Source organism: Scyliorhinus torazame, chromosome 7 (genome assembly GCF_047496885.1).
Source record: "Scyliorhinus torazame isolate Kashiwa2021f chromosome 7, sScyTor2.1, whole genome shotgun sequence".
NCBI classification, from domain to species: Eukaryota; Metazoa; Chordata; class Chondrichthyes; order Carcharhiniformes; family Scyliorhinidae; genus Scyliorhinus; species Scyliorhinus torazame.
In genome coordinates this window covers 125,208,714-125,232,665 of record NC_092713.1, presented here as the reverse complement: position 1 = coordinate 125,232,665, position 23,952 = coordinate 125,208,714, and the positions used below count along the sequence as shown (strand labels likewise).

Genomic DNA, 23,952 nt, shown 5'->3' with positions numbered 1-23,952 from the left:
CAGAGAAGGCATTTGATAGGGTGGAGTGGGAGTATTTATGGGAAGTGTTAAGGAGGTTTGGGTTCGGGAACGGGTTTATTAGCTGGGTTAGACTTCTTTATGGGGCTCCAACGGCAAGTGTAGTTACAGGTCGACATAGATCGGAGTATTTCCGACTATATAGGGGAACAAGACAGGGATGCCCGCTGTCTCCATTGTTGTTCGCGTTGGCAATTGAACCTCTGGCCATGGCGTTGAGAGACTCCAGGAAATGGAGAGGGGTGATTAGAGAGGGAGAAGAACACCGAGTCTCGTTATACGCAGATGACCTATTGTTATACGTGTCGGACCCAGCGGGGGGGGGGGGGGGGGGGATGATAGAGGTTATGCGAATCTTGAGGGGGTTCGGGGATTTCTCGGGGTATAGGCTAAACATGGGGAAGAGTGAATTATTTGTGATACATCCAGGGGACCAGAGTAGAGAGATAGAAGGCTTGCCTCTAAGGAAAGTGGAAAGAAACTTCCGATACCTGGGGATTCAGATCGCTAGGAGCTGGGGAACCTTGCACAGACTTAATCTGACACGGCTGGTAGAACAAATGGAGGAGGACTTTAAGAGGTGGGACATGCAGCCTCTGTCGCTGGCAGGCAGGGTGCAGGCAATTAAGATGATGGTCCTCCCGAGGTTCTTATTTGTATTTCAATGTCTCCCTATACTAATCACCAAGACCTCTTTTAATAAAATAGACAGGAGCATCACGAGCTTCGTGTGGGCAGGGAAAGTTCCGAGAGTAAGGAGGGGGTTCCTTCAGCGTAGTAGGGACAGAGGAGGATTGGCACTACCGAATTTGGGCGATTACTATTGGGCCGCCAATGTGGCAATGATACGTAAATGGATGATGGAGGGTGAGGGAGCGGCGTGGAAAAGACTGGAGAGAAAGTCCTGTAAAGGAACGAGTTTAGAGGCGCTGGTGACGGCGCCGCTACCGTTCTCACCTAAAATGTTTACCACGAACCCGGTGGTGGCGGCAACTTTGAATATCTGGGGACAGTGGAGGCGACAGAGAGGGGTGCGGGGAACCCTGGTGGGGTCCCCAATCAGGAACAACCATAGGTTCGCCCCAGGAAGAATGGATGGAGGATTTCAGAGCTGGTACCAGTTGGGAATAAGGCGGGTGGGAGATTTATTTATAGATGGGACTTTTGCGAGCTTGGGAGCATTGGAGGAAAAGTATAAGTTGCCCCGGGGAAATTTCTTGAGATATATGCAGGTGAGGGCGTTTACTAGACAACAGGTGAGGGAATTTCCGTTGCTCCCGACGCAGGGGATACAGGACAGAGTGCTTTCAGGGGTGTGGGTCGGAGAGGGCAAGGTGTCAGCGGTTTACCGAGAGATGAGGGAAGAGGGGGAGGAATCGGTGGGCGAACTAAAAGGAAAGTGGGAAGAAGAACTAGGGGAGGAGATAGAGGAGGGTATGTGGGCTGATGCCCTAAGCAGGGTAAATTCCTCTTCCTCATGCGCCAGGCTTAGCCTGATTCAATTTAAGGTGCTACATAGAGCACACATAACAGGAGCAAGATTGAGCAGGTTCTTTGGAGTGGAAGACAAGTGTGGGAGGTGTGGCGGGAGCCCGGCAAACCACGCACATATGTTTTGGGCGTGCCCGGCACTGGAAGGGTATTGGAAGGGAGTGACGGGAGTGATTTCAAAGGTGGTGAAGGCCCGGGTCAAACCAGGCTGGGGGTTAGCTATATTTGGAGTTGCGGACGAGCCGGGAGTGCAGGAGGCGAAAGAGGCCGACGTTGTGGCCTTTGCGTCCCTAGTAGCCCGGCGCAGGATCCTACTTATGTGGAAGGAGGCGAAACCCCCCGGACTGGAGGCCTGGGTAAATGATATGGCGGGGTTCATTAAATTGGAGCAGATAAAGTTTACCCTGAGAGGATCGGCTCAAGGGTTCACCAGGCGGTGGCAGCCATTTCTCGACTACCTAGGGGAACGTTAGAGGGAAGACAGATGACCAGCAGCAGCAACCCAGGGGGGAGGGAGAGGGGGGGGGGGTTAGTTTAGTTAAGGTCAAAAGATAATGGGGTTTTGTTATTTGTGTATTGTTAAACATTTCTGTATTGTTACGTTTTGTTTTGTAAGAGGGGAAAAATTGTTGTTTGGGGGAAAACATTTTCAATAAAATATATTAAAAAAATAAAAAAATAGAGTGAAGCAGGGCTAGCAGTTCAGCTAGCAGAGCCACATGCTCTTCCCTGGTGTTGGCCTACAGAAACAAAACTAGGCAATCAGGGCGGGAAAATTTGGACCGGCCCATAGCTCATTGCTTTAGGAAAATGGACGGGAAAATGTGGCAGCCTTGTGGGAGACCGGTCCAAGTATATTGCTGGCCGTGGAACTTAAAAGCAAATTTATATTGGCAAGCTCGGTCTAAGAGTATGGACCAGAAACCAGTGCTAAAGTCTAGCACGGTGAAATATTTTGCTTGCACCCCCTGCCTCATCATGGTCACGGGGCTTGTGGCTACAGTGGGAGCTGTGAGAGGGGTTACTTTATTTAATTCCCGATAATCAATGGTCAGACACCATGATCCGTCTGGCTTTTTAACAGGCCAAATTGGGGCATAGTTGGTGGATGCTAGAGGTCGGATTATACCCTGTTATACTCCGCTTCTGATCACCGTAGCTATTTCAGTTTCGGCTTGTCTTGGAAAACCGTATTGTCTGAGGTTTTGGGTCGGGCCCCTCGATTAACGCCTCTCCTGCTGTCTGCCCACAGTCATGTTTGTGCATTGCAAACACCTTCCTGACAATCTGATCTGTGCTAATCATTAACAGATTAAACCAGTATTCTCCTGTTGTGCAGACCCAATTAGCATAAGCTCCTACTGATAACGTTGATGGGGCTCTTGTTAGAGTTGCCATTTGCCATATACATCGATTTACTGGATCGAATGAAAGGATATGTGAGTTCATGAAATCCACCCCCAGGATGTGTTCTGCCATTGGGGGAAGGTTGACTAATGCTACAGGGTGGTTAGTAGCTATGTTACTGACATGGACAGGTATGGGAGCTGTAATATATCCTTCCTGCATGTGTCCAGTAAATCCACTAAGGGCGATGGTGTTTGTAATCGGCCATGAGGGTTCTAAGTATAACGTGGATGAGTTTAAGGTAGTCCGAGAGCCAATGCGACAGGGTGGCCTCGTATCCTGCCTGTGACCAAAGGCCTCCTGACACTATCCCATCGTGTGTCACAGACCCACTTTGGAAAGACCAGGCACCGTCAATCGAGGGAGCCTAGTTTGCCAGCGTAGGCGTTTACAGTATGCATGGGGCAAGCGGGTCATTCTAGCAGTTGCGATCGTGTCTACAGGTTGTCAGTGGTGGGATGGGGTGTCCCTGCGGTCTCTGGTTGTGGCTACATGGCGGTGAGCTTTGTCTACATTCGCGGACGAAATGTCCTGTTTGCCCACAGTTGTAACATGTTCTCCGGGGCGTGTATGGTGGAGCAGGCTCTCTTGGGTATTGTTCTCTCGGATATTGCTCCCTTGGGTATTGGCCTTCCCCTCTACCCTCATTTCTCCATGCGGGTCCCTGACTAGCCCTTACTGGATTCATAGCACCCTCCTGGCCCGTCTGGGGTGGTTGTTCCTGCAATGACTGTTCCCATATCTTAGATAAGTGCCTAAGCACCCATGCCTCATTGTGTCTGTTCTGCTGGGTCGAAGCTTACACGAGTCTTTTTGCCTGCTTCAGTGGCGTGTGATACCAAAGTGTGGACTCATTTGGTGGTGTCAGCAGCATCTAAATCAACGCGTATTAATTCCCCATACACTGCTTTAAAATGTATGCAGAGGCGACCGACAAAGCAGTCGGGTGTTCCCCTTTCCTCTGTCTACATTTATTTAAACTGTCCACAGGACCTCCTTTATTATATCCTACGCAGTTAGTATGGCTTCTTTCATTTCATCTAGGGTCCCCCCTCCCACATTTTGGGACGATGGTAAAGCAGACCTGACAGATTGACTAAGGCACATAACTATTAATTTAACCTCCTCTCTCTCATCTAACCCGTGCATGATCTTTTGCTGCCAAACCTCTTCGAAAAAGCAATGTTGATCAGCAGTGGGTTCAAAGGTAGTACTTTTGTAACATGTATCGTTCAGCTGGGTCACTGAGCAGGGTGGTGTAGGTGATAATGGGACCCAAGACATTCCCTATCCTTCTTTCTGTAGTGACCGGATTCATGGGCGCCGGGACCGTCTCAACAATTACTGGGGTCTGGGATGGGGCAGTTTGTGTGACTTGAACAATCAGTGCTGCGGGTACAGCTGGTGCATTTATTACTGGGGGTGGCGGTGGTTGCTCTTGACTCTCAGTTCGGATGACATACATTTTGGAACTTTCTTGTAATTCTTCCCAATCCGCCATCTCTTCTTCCTCTGTCTCTACTGTCCCGAAAGTACACATAAATCCCTCTTGAACTGAGAGTAATGATTTTAACCTGTTCATTTTGCACTGGCATTTAGTATGGTCAGCGCTAGCCTGCCGTTGCTCCTTGGTGGATTGGTGGAGTGCTTTTAAGGCTGCCTGTAAATTAGCATGTTTTGTCTCTAGCTGAGTGACCTTATGTTCGGCCTCCTCTCTTATCGAGACAGCACATTGTATTTTACCGAGTCTGAAAACGAATAAAGTGTATTGTGCTGGCCTGGTGGGCGTGTTTAAGATCTGCGATTTCCCTGTCCTTGTCAGCTAGGTTTCCCAGGTGTTCCTCTTTTAGTTTCTTAGTTTCCTCCTTTTCCTTTATTAATTGTCCGCGGACGGTCTCTAGGCCCTCCTCGGTTCCTAGCAATTGCACCAAGCAGCACACTACAGCCAATGGCTTTTTGTACTTCGGCACACGTTTTTTATATATCTGACTTGTTGGGGGGAAGGGAAGGGTAAAGCTATGGACAGTATAATGGTTAATGGAGAGCAAGGCAGCAGGTTACGTGACAGGTTATTATGTAGAGATATGGGTTCAAAGACCAGGAAAATTAGGAGACCGGGTAAGAGGAAAAATAATTTGCGAAAAGTTACTGATCAAGGTGTTAGGATTCATAATAAAGACATAAAAAACAGCATAAGTGTACTTTACCTGAATGCTCGTAGTATACGGAATAAGGTGAATGAGTTGATGGCGCAAATCATCGTGAATGACTATGATTTAGTGGCCATTACTGAAACATGGTTGAAAGATGATCATGACTGGGAGTTAAATATCCACGGGTATCAAACTATACAAAAGGATAGAATGGATGGTAAGGGCGGTGGTGTAGCTTTGTTGTTTAAGGATGGCATCCAGGCAATAGTAAGGGATGATATTGGTGCTATGGAGGACAAGGTTGAATCAATTTGGGTGGAAATCAGGAATAGTAAGGCGAAAAGGTCGCTGATGGGAATAGTCTATAGGCCACCAAATAGTAACAGGATGGTAGGGCAGGCAATAAGTAAAGAAATAACGGATGCATGTAGAAATGGTACAGCGGTTATCATGGGAGATTTTAATCTGCATGTCGATTGGTTTAACCAGGTTGGTAAAGGCAGCCTTGAGGAGGAGTTTATAGAATGTGTCCGGGATAATTTCCTGGAACAGTATGTAATGGAACCTACAAGGGAACAAGTGGTCCTAGATCTGGTCCTGTGTAATGAGGCAGGATCATAGTTCGGGATCCTCTTGGAAGGAGCGACCACAATATGGTGGAATTTAAAATACAGTTGGAGGATGACAAGGTAAAATTAAACACTAGTGTTTTGTGCTTAAACAAAGGCGATTACAATGGGATGAGAGAAGAACTAGCTATGGTAGACTGGGAGCAAAGACTTCATGGTGAAGCAGTTGAGGAACAGTGGCGAACCTTCCGAGCGATCTTTCACAATGTTCAGAAAAGGTTCATACCGACAAAAAAGAAAGGGGAAAAATCGACCGTGGATATCTAAGGAGGTGAGGGAGAGTATCAAATTGAAGGAAAAAACATAAAAAGTGGAAAAAATTAGTGGGAGACTAGCGGACTGGGAAGTCTTTAGGGGGACAACAGAAAGCTACTAAAAAAGCTATAAAGAAGAGTAAGGTAGACTATGAAAGTGAACTTGCTCAGAACATAAAAGCAGATAGTAAAAGCTTCTACAAATATATAAGACAAAAAAGAGTGGCTAAGGTAAATATTGGTCCTTTGGAAGATGAGAAGGGAGATTTAAGAATAGGAGACTGGGAAATGGCTGAGGAGCTGAACAGGTTTTTTGGGTCAGTCTTCACAGTGGAAGACACAAATAACATGCCAGTGACTGATGGAAATAAAGATATGATAGGTGAGGACCTTGAGATGATTGTAATCACTAAGGAGGCAGTATTGGGCAAGCTAATGGGGCTAAAGGTAGACAAGTCTCCTGGACCTGATGGGATGCACCCCAGAGTGTTAAAAGAGATGGCTAGGGCAATTGTGAACGCACTAGTGATAATTTATCAAAATTCACTAGACTTTGGGGTGGTCCCAGAGGATTGGAAAGTAGCAAACGTGACACCACTGTTTAAAAAAGGAGGTCGGCAGAAAGCGGGTAATTATAGGCCGGTAAGCTTAACTTTGGCTGTAGGGAAAATGCTGGAATCTATCATTAAGGAGGAAATAGCGGGGCACCTAGAAGGAAATTGTCCCATTGGGCAGACGCAGCATTGGTTCATAAAGGGTAGGTCGTGTCTGACTAATTTGGTAGAATTTTTTGAGGACGTTAACAGTGCAGTAGATAACGGGGAGCCAATGGATGTGGTATATCTGGATTTCCAGAAAGCTTTTGACAAGGTGCCACACAAAAGATTGCTGCATAAACTAAAGATGCATGGCATTGAGGGTAAAGTGGTAGCATGGGTAGAGGATTGGTTAACTAACAGAAAGCAGAGAGTGGGGATAAATGGGTGTTTCTCTGGTTGGCAACCTGTAACTAGTGGGGTCCCTCAAGGATCAGTGTTGGGCCCGCAGTTGTTCACAATTTACATAGATGATTTGGAGTTGGGGACCAAATGCAATGTGTCAAAGTTTGCAGACGACACTAAGATGAGTGGTAAAGCAAAAAGTGCAGAGGATACCGGAAGTCTGCAGAAGGATTTGGATAGGTTAGGTGGATAGGTTAGGTGAGTGGGCTAGGGTCTGGCAGATGGAATTCAATGTTGCCAAGTGTGAGGCTATCCATTTTGGGAGGAATAACAGCAGAATGGATTATTATTTAAACGGTAAGATGTTAAAATGTGCTGCTGTGCAGAGGGACCTAGGTGTGCTGGTGCACGAGTCGCAAAAAGTTGGTGTGCAGGTGCAACAGGTGATTAAGAAGGCTAATCGAGTTTTGTCTTTCATTGCTAGAGGGATGGAGTTGAAGACTAGGGAGGTTATGCTGCAATTGTATAAGGTGTTGGTGAGGCCACATCTGGAGTATTGTGTTCAGTTTTGGTCTCCTTACCTGTGAAAGGACACATTGGCACTGGAGGGAGTGCAGAGGAGATTCACTAGGTTGATCCCAGTGTTGAAGGGATTAGATTATGACGAGAGGTTGAGTAGACTGGGACTGTACTCATTGGAGTTTAGAAGGATGTAGGGGGATCTTATTGAAACATATAAAATTATGAAGGTAATAGATGGGATAGATGCGGGCAGGTTGTTTCCACTGGTCGGGGAAAGCAGAACTAGGGGGCATAGCCTCAAAATAAGGGGAAGTAGATTTAGGACCGAGTTTAGGAGGAACCTCTTCACCCAAAGGGTTGTGAATCTCTGGAATTCCTTGTCTAGTGAAGCAGTTGAGGCTCCTTCTTTAAACGTTTTTAAGAAAAAGATAGATACCTTTCTAAAGAATAAAGGGATTCGGGGATATGGTGTACGGGCCGGAGAGTGGAGCTGAGTCCACAAAGATCAGCCATGATCTCATTAAATGGCGGAGCAGGCTCGAGGGGCCAGATGGCCTACTCCTGTTCCTAATTCTTATGTTCTTATGTTCTTATGACTAGGACAAAGTTTGTCCTATCTTCCAAGGACCTGACTCGGTGTTTGCACAGAAATCTGACCACAAGGGCCAGTCTTTCCCTTTTAGATATTTCCTTAACACATCCTCCCATACAGGACACTTCTCTTCCACATTGGCTATCTCTGTTTTTGTCTGTTGCGGGTTCATCTTCCTCCCTATTATCAACTGAGCTGCCATTTCCTTTTACTTTTGGAATAAGGGGATGGGAGGTCAATTGGGCAGCGGATACAGCTTGTGGCTATTTTCCAGCCCAATGTCCTTGAATTTGCACTCTGACCCTAACCCTAACCCTATCCTGCTCTGTTAGATTCGCATGCGGTAAGTGCACACTCCAAAATTCGTGATTTGTCCAATACTGAGTTCACACCTGTGGTTTTTGATTTTAAACTAATTAATATATTTTGTGGGATCCTTCGGAGTAACAAAGTTATTTCTAATCGAATCGCACCAGAGGCGCCAGAAATATGTTGCTCTATTATAACCACAGTGTGTTTAACCCGTATACGGTGGGAAACTGATCTCACAAGTTGTCGGTGGATGGCGTGGGCCCTTGAACTTGGTTGGTGTTGGTAGCTGTCGTGCTGCAGTCGAAAGAGAGCGAGCGATGGCCTGCGCAGTTCCTTTGATCCTCCTATCTTTCGTGCCCTTTTGGGCAGTCCCAGGTGAAGGTCCAATGGATCAATAGGGTCTTGATCATCCTAATCGATCCTGACCAATTAGGGGCGGACACCTTGATAGCTGGGCGGGTCCTGGTCAGCCACGGCCGTTAGTGTCCAAGGAACGGAGGCCCTCCCAAATCAGGAAAGCACGCGCTGCTGAGTCTGCCACTTATTGTTAGTTTCTATCTGGAGCCCATTGTCCCGGGAAGACCTCCAAATAGCCTTTTGGCGGTGTGAATTTCTGCATTAAGTCTGGGCTGCAGTATGTATATTTGCAGGCTGCAGCCTGTCTGTATCCCAGATTGGCCACATTTCCCATCACTCTTTGCAGGCGGCCATTTTAGGTGGCCACACTGATAACACAGTTATTTATCATCCTATGACAAAGTAACACAGCCTCGAGGATCCTAGAGAACAATGGAATAAATGGGTTTATCTCCTTAACCAGTGATATTTAAGGATTCAGATAAAAGTAGAGGTAAGATTGAGAAGGAAGTACAAACTAGAGGTGGAGAGAAATAGAGGGAGAGAAAAACAAAACAACGAGAAGTACAAAAAACAAAGAAAACTACAGCACAGGAACAGGCCCTTCGACCTTCCAAGCCCGTGCCGACCATGCTGCCTGACTAAGCTACAATCTTCTACACTTCCTGGGTCCGTATCCCTCTATTCCCATCCTATTCATGTAATTTTCAAGATGCCCCTTAAATGTCACGATCGTCCTTGCTTCCACCACCTCCTCCGGTAGCGGGTTCCAGGCACCCATTACCCTCTGTGTAAAAAAAACTTGCCTCGTACATCTACTCTAAACCTTGCCCCTCGCACCTTAAACCTATGCCCCCTTGTAATTGACCCCTCTACCCTGGGGAAAAGCCTCTGACTATCCACTCTGTCTATGCCCCTCATAATTTTGTAGACCTCTATCAGGTCGCCCCTCAACCTCCGTCGTTCCAGTGAGAACAAACTGAATTTATTCAACCGCTCCTCATAGCTAATGCCCTCCATACCAGACAACATTTTGGTAAATCTCTTCTGCACCCTCTCTAAAGCCTCCACATCCTTCTTTCTGGTAGTTTGACGACCAGAATTGAACACTATATTCCAAGTGTGGCCTACCTAAGGTTCTATACAGCTGCAACATGACTTGCCAATTCTTATACTCAATGCCCCGGCCAATGAAGGCAAGCATGCCGTATGCCGCCTTGACTACCTTCTCCACCTGTGTTGCCCCTTTCAGTGACCTGTGGACCTGTACACCTAGATCTCTCTGACTTTCAATACTCTTGAGGGCTCTACCATTCACTGTATATTCCCTACCTGTATTAGACCTTCCAAAATGCATTACCTCACATTTGTCTGGATTAAACGCCATCTGCCATCTCTCCGCCCAAGTCTCCAAACAATCTAAATCCTGCTGTATCCTCTGACAGTCCTCATCGCTAACCAAAATTCCACCAACCTTTGTGTCGTCTGCAAACTTACTAATCAGACCAGTTACATTTTCCTCCAAATCATTTATATATAATACAAACAGCAAAGGTCCCAGCACTGATCCCTGCAGAACACCACTAGTCACAGCCCTCCAATTAGAAAAGCATCCTTCCATTGCTACTCTCTGCCTTCTATGACCTAGCCAGTTCTGTATCCACCTTGCCAGCTCGCCCCTGATCCCGTGCGACTTCACCTTTTGTACTAGTCTACCATGAGGTACCTTGTCAAAGGCCTTACTGAAGTCCATATAGACAATATCCACTGCCCTACCTGCATCAATCCTCTTTGTGACCTCCTCGAGAAACTCTTATCAAGTTAGTGAGACACGACCTCCCCTTCACACAACCATGCTGTCTCTCACTAATACGTCCATTTGCTTCCAAATGGGAGTAGATCCTGTCTCGAAGATTTCTCTCCAGTAATTTCCCTACCACTGACGTAAGGCTCACCGGCCTGTAGTTCCCTGGATTATCCTTGCCACCCTTCTTAAACCGAGGAACAACATTGGCTATTCTCCAGTCCTCCGGGACATCACCTGAAGACAGCGAGGATTCAAAGATTTCTGTCAAGGCCTCAGCAATTTCCTCTCTAGCTTCCTTCAGTATTCTGGGGTAGATCCCATCAGGCCCTGGGGACATATCTACCTTAATATTTTTCAAGACGCCCAACACCTCGTCTTTTTGGATCTCAATGTGACCCAGGCTATCTACACACCCTTCTCCAGACTCAACATCGACCAATTCCTTCTCTTTGGTAAATACTGATGCAAAGTATTCATTTAGTACCTCGCCCATTTCCTCTGGCTCCACACATAGATTCCCTTGCCTATCCTTCAGTGGGCCAACCCTTTCCCTGGCTACCCTCTTGCTTTTTATGTATGTGTAAAAAGCCTTGGGATTTTCCTTAACCCTATTTGCCAGTTACTTTTCGTGACCCCTTCTAGCCCTCCTGACTCCTTGCTTAAGTTCCTTCCTACTTTCCTTATATTCCACACAGGCTTTGTCTGTTCCCAGCCTTTTAGCCCTGACAAATGACTCCTTTTTCTTTTTGACGAGGCCTACAATATCTCTCGTTATCCAAGGTTCCCGAAAATTGCCGTATTTATCCTTCTTCCTCACAGGAACATGCCGGTCCTGAATTCCTTTCAACTGACACTTGAAAGCCTATCTGCTCCTCTATCTCCCACTGGCTGTTGGGAGGCCTGTAGTAAACCCCCAACATTGTGCCTGCACCCTTCTTATTCCTGATCTCTACCCATATAGCCTCACTGCCCTCTGAGGTGTTCTCCCGTAGTACTGCTGTGATATCCTCCCTATCCAGTAGCGCAACTCCACCACCCCTTTTACATCCCCCTCTATCCCGCCTGAAACATCTAAATTAGCTGTCAATCCTGCCCTTCCCTCAACCAGGTCTCTGTAATGGCAACAACATCATAGTTCCAAGTACTAATCCAAGCTCTAAGTTCATCTGCCTTACCCGTAATACGTCTTGCATTAAAACATATGCACTTCAGGCCACCAGCCCCGCTGTGTTCAGCAACTTCTCCCTGTCTGCTGTGCCTCAGAGCCACACTGTCCCTATTCCCTAGTTCTCCCTCAATGCTCTCACCTTCTGACCTATTGCTCCCATGCCCACCCCCCTGCCATACTAGTTTAAACCCTCCCGTGTGACACTAGCAAACCTCGCGGCCAGGATATTTATGCCTCTCCAGTTTAGATGCAACCCGTCCTTCTTATACAGGTCACACCTGCCCCGGAAGAGTTCCCAGTGCTCCAGATAATAGAAACCCCCCCTCCTACACCAGCTGTTTAGCCACATGTTTAGCTGCTCTATCTTCCTATTTCTAGCCTCACTGGCACGTGGCACAGGGAGTAATCCCGAGATTACAACCCTAGAGGTCCTGTCTTTCAACTTTCTGCCTAGCTCCCTGAACTCCTGCTGCAGGACCTCATGCCCCTTCCTGCCTATGTCATTAGTACCAATATGTACAACAACCTCTGCCTGTTTGCCCTCTCCCTTCAGGATGCCCTCTACTCGTTCAGAGACATCCTGGACCCTGGCACCAGGGAGGCAACATACCATCCTGGAGTCTCTTTCAAGTCCACAGAAGCGCCTATGTGTGCCCCTGACTATCGAGTCCCCGATGACTATTGCTCTTCTGCTCTTTGACCCTCCCCTCTGAACATCAGAGCCAGCCGTGGTGCCACTGCTCTGGCTGCTGCTGTTTTCCCCTGATAGGCTATCCCCCCCGACAGTATCCAAAGGGGTATACCTGTTCGAGAGGGGGAGACAACCACAGGGGATTCCTGCACTGACTGCCTGCCCTTTCTGGTGGTCACCCATTTCTCTTGGGTGTGACCACATTTATATAACTGCTATCTATGACGCTTTTTGCCACCTGCACGCTCCTAAGTGCACCCACTTGCTGCTCCAACCGAACCATGCGGTCTGTGAGGAGCTCCAGTTGGGTACACTTTCTGCCGATGAAGCCATCCGGGACGCTGGAAGCTTCCCGGACCTGCCACACCTCACAGTCAGAGCACTGCACCCCTCTAACTGACATTGCGTCAATTAATTAGTAAATTAAAGTTAAAACTTAAATTTTTTTTAAAAAGTTACTGTTAACTATCCGTTTCCTAGCACTAGATTTCTACTATATATGTGAAAGCTAAATACAGTACTCTTCGATCTCTAGCTTAGATACCCCTCTCAATTATATTTAATTAGTTTACCAATGCTTAATTTTTTAAATTTAGTGTAGATTCCCAACCAGCCACTCAGGTCACAGCTTTTCTGTGATGTCACTTCAGTCCCCCCCCCCGCCCCCCCACACACACACACAATTTGAAAAGGTAATAAAAGTAAAAATGAGTAAAACTCACTTACTCACCTTCTGAGGGTCTCAGATGCTCTCAGTTGCTCTCCCTGCTGATTAAAAGTTACAGGCCAGAAGAAAGAGAGAGAACAATACAGTAGGGAAAAAAGCACCTTCTCCCACTCTGCACCAAATTACCTCACTGCACCAAATTACCAAGTTTCAAATTCCCACTCTGGATGTGTCTTACTCACTCACACTGTGTCTCTTTGACCTGCGCAACCCAAGAGTAAAAATACAAGATTTGGTCTTATTAAAATCTGCTAAAATGGCTTACAACATGAAGAAATGATGCACCAAACTTTAAACGTTTTCTGGTGAGTTTAAGAGACAATTAATGTGCAATTTCATGAAAAACATCTGGAGGTTAATTGGAAAATGCAATTTTCTCAAAGCTAATGGGAGAGCGTTCCAAATCCTTTGGAGTTGTCCTGCAACTTATGATTTTGGCCCACCTCATCCTCGCTATAAGCGGCTGCATTTAGAACAGTTTGTGCTGTTCAGATGGGGATATCTTTTTATACAAATCTGGGCCATTTATGTTTTAAGTGATGTGTTCCTTAACTGTAAAAACAATAGAAGTATTTATTAACATAGTTTGCACAATCTCGAGTAACCCGCACCGTATAATCTCATCTAGGTAGAAAATACAAATTCTTTGCAAAATTGTAATCTTAATAGAGAAAAAACTCATGAAAACAGGGCCAAAGTATTGTATTTAGGATCTTGGCAAATTGCCAGCAGGTGCAATGGATTGATTTACTGTACAGTCACTCGGGCAGAATGAGAAAGTAGCCCAACACTGGAACGTTGTGAATTAGAGGGCCAGCAAAATACTGATCACTTACCATTTTGGACATATTATGGAAAGTGCATGGTTCACTTATTCACTCTGGCAGGCACAGGAAAAACCGGCATTTCAAACTCAGTTAAAAGCATACACACAACAAAGAAATAAAACAGTTATTTGGCACTCTTTAACTTTGGATGGTCAGGGAATTCTTTTTCATCTACTTCACCGAAAATGTGAGATTCAGATTTATTTATTATTGAAGCCTGACGGCGAACCCTGGGCATGGGGAAAATCAATTTGACTAATTAATCATTTAAGTTACAATGGGAGAAATTCAAAGTGAACCGGAGTGTCAATATACCGTTGAAGTTTTTGAGTTTGATAGCTCGGGGTGAAAAGTTCAAGGTTTAATCTGAAAACAGTCAGAGTGGGTTGGCACCACCTACAGTGGAAGAATGACTGTTTGGCTTTCCTGATTTGAGTAGGTATTACACGTAAAATGTCCATAGAATAGAATGTCTTGAAGAATTTTAATGTACTTGTTCATCCTCTGTGTGTTGCATATGGGAGTCTGTGTGAAGCAGGGATAGATAGTTTGTCGGTGGGAAAATTGAATGATATATTTGGATATGGTCGCATTGGGTTATGATAGTGGACTGGTGACGAAAGGCCTGCACAAATGGTCTTGAGATAAGAGTTCAAATGCTATCAGTTAAGCTCAATTAATAAATTCTTTCTCAGTCATGGTGATCATAAAACTACCACATCGAATTCAGTTCGCTCGCATCCTTTCGGGAGGAAATCTGCCGCCCTTACCTTGTCAAGTCCATATATGACTTCAGACCACAGTAATGTGGTGACTCTTAACTGCCCTCTGAAATGGCCAAGCAAACCACTCCCTTGTAATCAAAGTGTGTTACTCCATGTTCTAGACTCGGGCAATTATGCTTGGACGATAAATGTCAGCCTTGCCAGCTTCTGTGAATGTTTTTTTAAAAAATTGGACCAGGGACCTTGGATGCAATTTCATCTCTATTTTAGTACACAATCTTTTTCTCCAATATGGGTCAATTTAGCATGGTCAATTCACCTACCCTGCTCATCTTTTTGAGTTGTGGGGGTGAGACCCATGCAGACATGGGGAGAATGTGCAAACTCCACATGTTCATCTCCATTTGAAAGTCATGCATTTATTTCTAGTTTTATACGCTACTATAATTTCAGTGGCAAAATCTAGGGAAGTTCCAGAAGCAAGGTACTAGAGTTAAATAGAATGAGAACTTTCTCTGCAATAGAGCAGGAGGAGCTGGGCAACACAGAGCTGAAGGCTACAACACCACCTGTGGTAGGAGGGTGCAATGACAATGTATCAAGTTTCCATTATTAATGTAAACATGATAAATGTACAAAGTTTGCAACCAAGTATAATAAGAGTGCGGCAATGGTAATGTTTCATATGCAGGAAGTAAGACTTTAACATTGCATGATTTGACATTTGCTGTGAAATTTTGTATTTACTGTGTGTTTCATATATACTGTTCACATTTATCTGCTTTCACTTGGCTTGCAAATAGTAATAAAAATGCTGACAAAGTACACAAGTTAAAAAGGGTATCAAGCACATTAAAAAGGATAATGCAGTTTATTTTTTAAACAAAGTTACCTAAATTGCATAACCTGGAAGCATAGTTAATCAAGTAGTTTTTGCAGGATTCAATGTATGTTTTGCTTTTCATTTGCTTGCTGGGAGACTAAAACAAACACCACATTATGCTTAAACATAGTGGGATTATAAATAAGTTACTGGAGACTGGAGCACAGCTCCAAAACAGTCAATCCAATTTTTAATTCATAATTTTGACAACCATTTTGTTTTTTGAAAGCTTAAGAACAATAGAAATATATTGTTCTCAGCATATTCTGTTAATATGAAGAACTTAATTTATCAGTCCTCCTGATATATGCTACTAAAACATGCACTTCAGTCAGCAACATTGTGCAATAGAATTCATTCAAATATTATAAATGTATTTTACTGCTAAAATATTTTGTCATTGTGGCGTCTATGAATGCTGTAAATAATTGTTGGTTGTCGTTTAGCACAGGGACAAATCGCTGGCTTTGAAAGCAGACCAAGGCAGGCCAGCAGCACGGTTCAATTCCCGTATCAGTCTCCCCCGAACAGGCGCCAGAATGTGCCGACTAGGGGCTTTTCACAGTAACTTCATTTGAAGCCTACTTGTGACAATAAGCAATTTTCATTTCATTTCATTTTTTAGTTTACCTGTGCGTTGTTGCCCTTTTGCAATTTATTTTGAGACTTATTGATGTTCAAAATAAAAATTGACTTTTCACCCCTGACTTTACAATTTTATAAGGAGTGGAGATGGGAGGTACATTCCAATTATTTTCCTTGGATTTCATCCTGGGTTTTGATGCTGAAAATAAAAATGTAAGAACACCCAAGGAAAGCAATAAATTTGAAATGTTAAAGATCTTTAATTGTACTACAGTTTGTGAAAATTGTCAATCGAAGTAATTGAAGAACTGTGAAGATAACTAATTTCAAAATAAACAGATGTTTCTGTTTTGCACCCTGAAATTCCAAAAAGAAATCAACCTTTGACTCGCATTATGCTGTGAGATAAAATTCAAGAAGAACTTAATTTTTTATTTTATTATTTATTTTATTAAAATATGTTTGTTCCAGATTTGAGTTTGAACTAGTCATTTCCTTCTCCTCATGTGTGGGAAGTGGGATGTGGCAAATTGTTGGAGCTGCGGGTCCTAATGGACTTCATCCTCGGTTCTGAAAAGAAGTGGCAAGTGAGATAGTTGATATGTTGATTTCAATTTTCCAAAATCCTGTGAATTTGGAAAAGGTGCCATTAGATTGGAAAATAGCAAATATTTAAAAAGGGAGGGAGATAGAAAGCAGGAAATTACAGGTCAGTTCACTTAACATCTGTCAAAGGGGAGCTGTTGGAAGCAATTATTAAAGATGTCATGGCAGGGTACATAAAATCAAGGCAATCAGGCAGAGTCTTTGTGAGAGGAAAATCATGTTTTACCAATTTATTGGAGTTCTTTCATAGAATCATAGAATATCTACAGTGCGGAAGGAGACCATTTGGCCCATCAAGTTTGCACCATCCCTTTGACAGAACACCTACCTCGTCCCACTCCCCGCCCTACCACTGTAACCCCATCTAACCATTGGACAGTAAAGGGCAATCTAACATGGCCAATTTGCCTAACCTGCACATCTTTGGACTGTGATATTTGAAGGAGCCCACATGTGCTCTGGATAAAGCAGACGTGGTGGATGTACTATACTTGAATTTCCCGTGGACATTTGAGAAGGTGCCATATCAAAGAATCCCTGGAGTGCAGTAGGAGGCCATTCAGCCTATCGAGTCTGCACCGACCCTCTGAACGAGCATCCTACCTAGGCATACTCACCCGCTCTATCATAGAACATAGAACATACAGTGCAGAAGAAGGCCAATCGGCCCTTCGAGTCTGCACCGACCCACTTAAGCCCTCACTTCCACCCTATCCCTGTAACCCAATAACCCCATCTAACCTTTTTAGTCACTATGGCCAATCCACCTAACATGCACATCTTTGGACTGTGGGAGGAAACCGGAGCACCAGGAGGAAACCCATGCAGATGTGGGGAGAACGTGTAGACTCCGCACAGACAGGGATCTAGCGGGGAATTGAACCTGGGACCCTGATGCTGTGATGCCATAATGCTAGCCACTTGTGCTACCGTGCTGCCTATCATAAGAACTAGGAACAGGAGTAGGCAAATTCTGCCCCTCGAGACTGCTCACTATTCAATATGATCAACGCGAATCTCCTGTCCTGCCCATTCTCCATAACCCATTAATTAACAATCTGTCCATCTCCTCAAATTTACTTGATGCTCCAGCATCCACTGCACTTTGAACTCTGGGTTAGTGAATTTCACAGATTCACGACCCTTTTGAGAGAAGTAATTTCCCCATAGCTCTGTTTTAAATCTGCTCCCCTAATCCTAAAACTATGACCTCTCATTCTAGATTTCCTCATGAGAAACATCCGCTCTATGTCTACTTTGTCAATACCATGTCAATACCCATTATCATCTTATAAATCTCAATTAGATCTCCTCTCATTCTTTGAAACTCGAGACAATATATATGCCTCAACTGCTCAGTCTCTTCATAAGACAAACCCTTCATCTCAATGAACCTCCTCTGAACCACGGTAGCATTGTGGGTAGCACAATTGCTTCACAGCTCCAGGGTCCCAGGTTCGATTCCGGCTTGGGTCACTCTCTGTGCGGAGTCTGAACATCCCCCCCGTGTGTTCGTGGGTTTTCTTCGGGTGCTCCGGTTTCCTCCCACAGTCCAAAGATGTGCAGGTAAGGTGGATTGGCCATGATAAATTGCCCTTAGTGTCCAAAATTGCCGTTAATGTTGGGTGGGGTTACTGGGTTATGGGGATAGGGTGGAGGTGTTGACCTTGGATAGGGTGTTCTTTCCAAGAGCCGGTGCAGACTCGATGGGCCGAATGGCCTCCTTCTTCACTGTGAATTCTATGACCTATGATCTCTAATGCAACAACATCCTTCCTCAAATAAGGGGACCAAAACTGTACACCGTACTCCTGGTGCGGTCTCACTAAAGCTTTGTATAGTTGAAGCAACTTTTATTCTATACTCCTTTAGCGATAAAGGCCAAAACTCCATTTGCATTCCTTACTACCTTCTGTACCTGCGATCCATGCATGGTCCCTCTGCACAGAAGTACTCTGAAATTACTTTGTATTTAGATAAAAAGTTGCCTTTCAATTTTTCTGACCAGAATGAATAACCTCACACTTAGCCACGTTATCCTCATAACCGCACCTAACCTGCATACCATTGAACCCCAAGGGGCAATTTTAGCATGGCCAATCCACGGAATCTGCACATGTTTGGACACTAAGGGGTCATTTAGCAAGGCTAATCCACTTAACCACATCTTTGTACTGTGGGAAGAAGAAATCCACAGGGAGCATGTGCACCTCCATACAGACAATCTTCCAAGGCCGCTAGACCCGAGTCTCTGGCGCTGTGAGGCAGCAGTGGTTAACCACCATGCCACCCTGATGCCTTAACAAAAATTATTGCAGAAAATAAAAGCTCATGGTGTAAGCAAGAACATATTGGCATGGGTAGAAGTGTGTCGAGCTAACAGGAAGCAGAGAGTAGGCATAAATAGAAGAGAGCTAATATTTCAAGTCTTTAAAAAAAATTAATTTATAGGATGTGGGCGTCGCTGGTTAGGCCAGCATTTATTGCCCATCCCTAGTTGCCCTTCAAAGGATGGTGGTGAGTTGCCTTCTTGAACCGCTGCAGTCCTTGAGGTGTAGGTACACCCACTGTGTTGTTAGGGAGGGAGTTCCAGAATGTGGCCCCAGCGACAGTAAAGGAACGGCGATATATTTCCACGTCAGGGTCGTGAGTGACTTGGAGGGGAACCTCCAGGTGGTGGGATTCCCAGGCATTTGCTGTCCTTGTCCTAGTAGATGGTTGTGGTCATGGGTTTGGAAGGTACTGCCTAAGGAACCTTGGTGAGTTACTGCAGTGCAGCTTGTAGATGGTACACATGGCTGCCAGTGTTCGGGGGTAGAGGGTTTGAATGTTTATGGAAGGGGGAGCAATCAAGCGGACTGCTTTGCTCTGGAGCTTCTTGAGTGTTGTTGGAGCTGCACTCATCCAAGTGAGTGGAGAGTATTCTATTGCACTCCTGACCTGCGCCTTGCAGATGGTGGACAGACTTTGAGGGGGGTCAGGAGGTCAGTTACCCGCTGTAGGATTCGTAACCTTTGGCCTTCCCTGGTAGCCACAGTATTGATATAACTAGTCCAGTTCAGGTTCTAATCAATGGTAGCCCCCAGGATGCTGATTGTGGGAGATCCAGCGATGGTAATGCCATTGAATGTTAAGGGGCGGTTGTTAGATCCTGTCTTGCAGGCGATGGTCATTGCTGGCAACTTGTGTGACGCGAATGCAATTTGTCACTTGTCAGCCGAAGCCTGGATATTGTCCAGGACTTGCTGCATTTGGACATGGACTGCTTCACTATCTGAGGAGCCACGAATGGTGCTAAACATTGTGCAGTCATCTGCAAATATCCCACTTCTGACCTGATGATGGAAGGGATGTCACTGATGAAGCAGCTGAAGATGGTTGGGCCTAGGACACTACCGTGAGGACCTCCTGCACTGAAGTCCTCCAACCACCGCAACCATCTTCCTTTGTGCTAGTTATGACTCCAACCAGCGGAGAGTTTCCCTCTGAATCCCATTGACTCCAGTTTAATTAGAGCTCCTTGGTTCCATGCTCGGTCAAATGCTGCCTTGATGACAAGGGCAGTCCCTCTCACCTCACCTCTGGCATTCAGCACTTTTGTCCATATTTGAACCAAAGCTGTAATGAGGTCAGCAGCTGGGTGACCCTGGCGGAACTCAAAATGAGCATCTGCGCGCAGGTTATTGCTGTGCTGAGTAAGTGCCGCTTGATAGTACTGTTTATGACTCCTATCATTTTGCTGATGACGGAGTGTAGACTGATAGGACAGTAATTGGCTGAGTTAGATTTGTCCTGTTTCTTGTGTACAAGACACACCTGGGCAATTTTCCACAGCCGGGTGGATGCCAATGTTGTAGCTGTACTGGAACAACTTGGCTAGGAGTGCGGCAAGTTCTGGAGCATTGGGCTTCAGTACTATTGCTGGAATATTGTCAGGGCCCAGCCTTTGCAGTATCCAGTGCCTTCAGCCTTTTCTTGATATCACATGGAGTGAATTGACTGACATCTCTAATGCTGAGGACATCTGGAGGAGACCGAGATGGATTATCCTCTCAGCATTTCCAGCTGAGGATTGTAACGAATGCCTCAGCTGTTCTTTTGCACATATGTGCTGGACTCCTCCATCATTGAGGATGGGGATATTTTTGGTGGGTCCTCCTCCATTGAGTTGTTTAATTGTCCACTACCATTCACACCTGGATGTGGCAGGACTGCAGAGCCAAGATCTGATCCGTTGGTTGTGGAATCGCCTAGCTCTGTCTATTGCTGCTCATGCTGTTTGTCACACACGTCGTCCTGTGTTGTAGCTTCAGGTTGACACCTCATTTTCAGCATGTCTGATGTTGCTCCTGGTATGCTCTCCTGCCCTCTTCAGTGAACCAGGGTTGATCCCCTGGCTTGGTGATAATGGTAGAGTGGGGCATGTGCCCGGCCATGATGTTGCCGATTGTGGTTAAATACAATTCTGCTGATGGCCCCTAACGCTTCATTCATGCCCAATCTTGAGTTGCTGGATCTGTTCGAAGTCTATCCCATTTAGCACTGTGGTCATGTCACACAGCAAGATGTAGAGTATCCTCAATGTGAAGCCGGGACTGTGCAGTGGTCACTTCTATCGAAACTGTCATATACAGATGCATCTGCAGTAGGGAGATTGGTGAAGATGAGGTCAAATCTGTTTTTCCCTCTTGATGGTTCCCTCACCATCTGTTGCAGTCCCAGTCCAGCAGCTATGTCCTTTAGGACCCGGCCAGCTTGGTCTGTGGTGGTACTGCCAAGCCACTCTTTGTGATGGACATTGAAATCTCCCACCCAGAGCATAATGTGCACCCTTGCCACCCTCAGTGCTTCCTCCAAAGCTTTGACAAGAGTCATTCAGACTCAATGTTAGCTCCCTTCTGTCCCCACAGATGCTGTCAGACCCCCTGTGATTGTCCAGTATTTTCAATTTTCCCTTTTTAAAAACCTACCTTACAGGAGCGGTGAGAGGGAGGAGCTGAGTGGGGGCGGTCGAACTGCGCTCTGGGAAGGTGAGTGAACTGATATATTTGGGCAGCGGCTCAACCCGAGACACTACACGTGTAGTGTCTCCCACCTGCCCTCCTCCTCTAACCAAAAAAAAAGACTGTGGTGTGTTGATAAGGTAAGTTTTTTTCTATTTCTATTTCTTTTTAACGTGTGATTGGTAACAATTTTTTTTTTTCCTTTTTCATTTATCTATTATAGTTGGACTAAGTTAAGCTTAAGATTAAAAATGGCAGGAGATCTTGGACCCGTGTTATGTTCCTCTTGCTCAATGTGGGAGCTCAGGGTGATGTCCCTGACTCCTTCACGTGCGGGAAGTGTGTCCAGCTGCAGCTCTTGTTAGACCGCATGAAGGCTATGGAGCTGCGGATGCACTCACTTTGGAGCATCCGCGATGCTGAGGAGGTCGTGGATAGCACGTTTGGTGAATTGGTCACACTGCAGATTAGGATTGCTGAGGGAGAAAGGGAATGGGTGACCAAAAGGCAGAGAAAAAGCAGGAAGGCAGTGCAGGTGTCCCCTGCGGTCATCTCCTTGCAAAACAGGTATACCGTTTTGGATACTATTGGGGGAGATGGCTCACCAGGGGAAGGCAGCAGTAACCAGATTCATGGTACCATGGCTGGCTCTGCTGTACAGAAGGGCGGGAAAAAGAGTGGAAGGGCTATGGTCATAGGGGATTCAATTGTAAGGGGAGTAGATAGGCAGTTCTGTGGTCGAAAACGAGACTCTCGAATGGTATGTAGCCTCCCAGGTGCACGGGTCAGGGATGTCTCAGGCTGCAGAACATTCTGAAGGGGGAGGGTGAACAGCCAGTTGTCGTGGTGCATATAGGCACCAATGATATAGGTAAAAAACGGGATGAGGTCCTACAAGCAGAATTTATAGAGTTAGAAGCAGGTAAGGCAGATGAACTTCGGGTTTGGATTAGTACCTGGGAGTATGATGTTATTGCTATTACTGAGACTTGGTTGAGGGAAGGGCATGATTGGCAACTAAATATCCCAGGATATCGATGCTTCAGGCGGAGAGGGAGGTAAAAGGGGTGGAGGAGTTGCATTACTGGTCAGGGAGGACATCACAGCTGTGCTGAAGGAGGGCACAATGGAGGACTTGAGCAGTGAGGTGATACGGACAGAGCTCAGAAATAGGAAGGGTGCGGTAACAATGTTGGGGCTGTACTACAGACCTCCCAACAGCGAGCGTGAGGTAGAAGTACCAATATGTAAACAGATTCTGGAAAGATGTAGGAGCAACAGGGTGGTGGTGATAGGAGCTTTTAATTTTCCCAACATTGACTGGGATACACTTAGTGTTAGAGGTCGAGATTCGCGGAATTTGTAAGTAGCATCCAGGAGAGTTTTCTAGAGCAGTATGTAAATAGTCCAACTCTGGAAGGGGCCATACTGGACCTGGTGTTGGGGAATGAGCCCAGCCAGGTGGTTGAAGTTTCAGTAGGGGATTACTTTGGGAATAGTGATCACTAAATTTTAGAATACTCATGGACAAAGACGAGAGTGGTCCCAAAGGAAGAGTGCTAAATTGGGGAAAGGCCAACTATACCAAAAGCGGACAGGAGCTGGGGAATGTAGATTGGGAGCAGCTGTTTGAAGGTAAATCTACATTTGATATGTGGGAGTCTTTTAAGGAAAGGTTGATTAGAGTGCAGGACAGACATGTCCCTGTGAAAATGAGGGCTAGAAATGGCAAGATTAGGGAACCATGGATGACAGATAAAATTGTGAGACTAACTAAGAGGAAAAAGGAAGCATACATAAGGTCTAGGCGACTAAAGACAGACGAAGCTTTGGAAGAATATTGGGAATGTAGGACCAATCTGAAACGAGGAATCAAGAGGGCTAAAAGGGGTCATGAAATATCTTTAGCAAACAGGGTTAAGGAAAATCCCAAAGCCTTTTATTCATATATAAGGAGCAAGAGGGTAACTAGAGAAAGGGTTGGCCCACTCAAGGACAAAGGAGGAAAGTTATGCATGGAGTCAGAGAAAATGGGTGAGAGTCTTAAGGAGTACTTTGCATCGGTATTCACCGAGGAGAGGGACATGATGGATGTTGAGGTTAGGGATAGATGTTTGATTACTCTAGGTCAAGTCGGCATAAGGAGGGGGGATGTGTTGGGTATTCTAAAAGGCATTAAGGTGGACATGTCCCCAGGTCCGGATGGGATCTATCCCAGGTTACTGAGGGAAGTGAGAGAGGAAATAGCTGGGGC

The 23,952-nt window shown here is 45.6% G+C and overlaps 2 protein-coding genes across 11 annotated transcripts in view; one reads left to right on the top strand and one right to left on the bottom strand.

Annotated features, from left to right (window-relative positions):
* Positions 1-23,952, top strand: part of nek7 (NIMA-related kinase 7) — a 353,502-nt gene that overhangs the window by 161,489 nt on the left and 168,061 nt on the right. The window lies entirely within an intron of this gene.
* Positions 1-23,952, bottom strand: part of LOC140426546 (uncharacterized) — a 205,907-nt gene that overhangs the window by 17,010 nt on the left and 164,945 nt on the right. Inside the window, exon 3 of one of the 2 annotated variants that reach the window (XM_072511461.1) lies at positions 16,563-16,715. The exons of the other annotated variant lie outside the window; for it this stretch is intronic. Within the exon in view, the coding sequence (XP_072367562.1) occupies positions 16,700-16,715 (16 nt within the window). The 3' untranslated portion in view covers positions 16,563-16,699. Of the gene's footprint in view, positions 1-16,562; positions 16,716-23,952 lie in introns of those variants that run through there. 2 annotated transcript variants of the gene reach the window in all.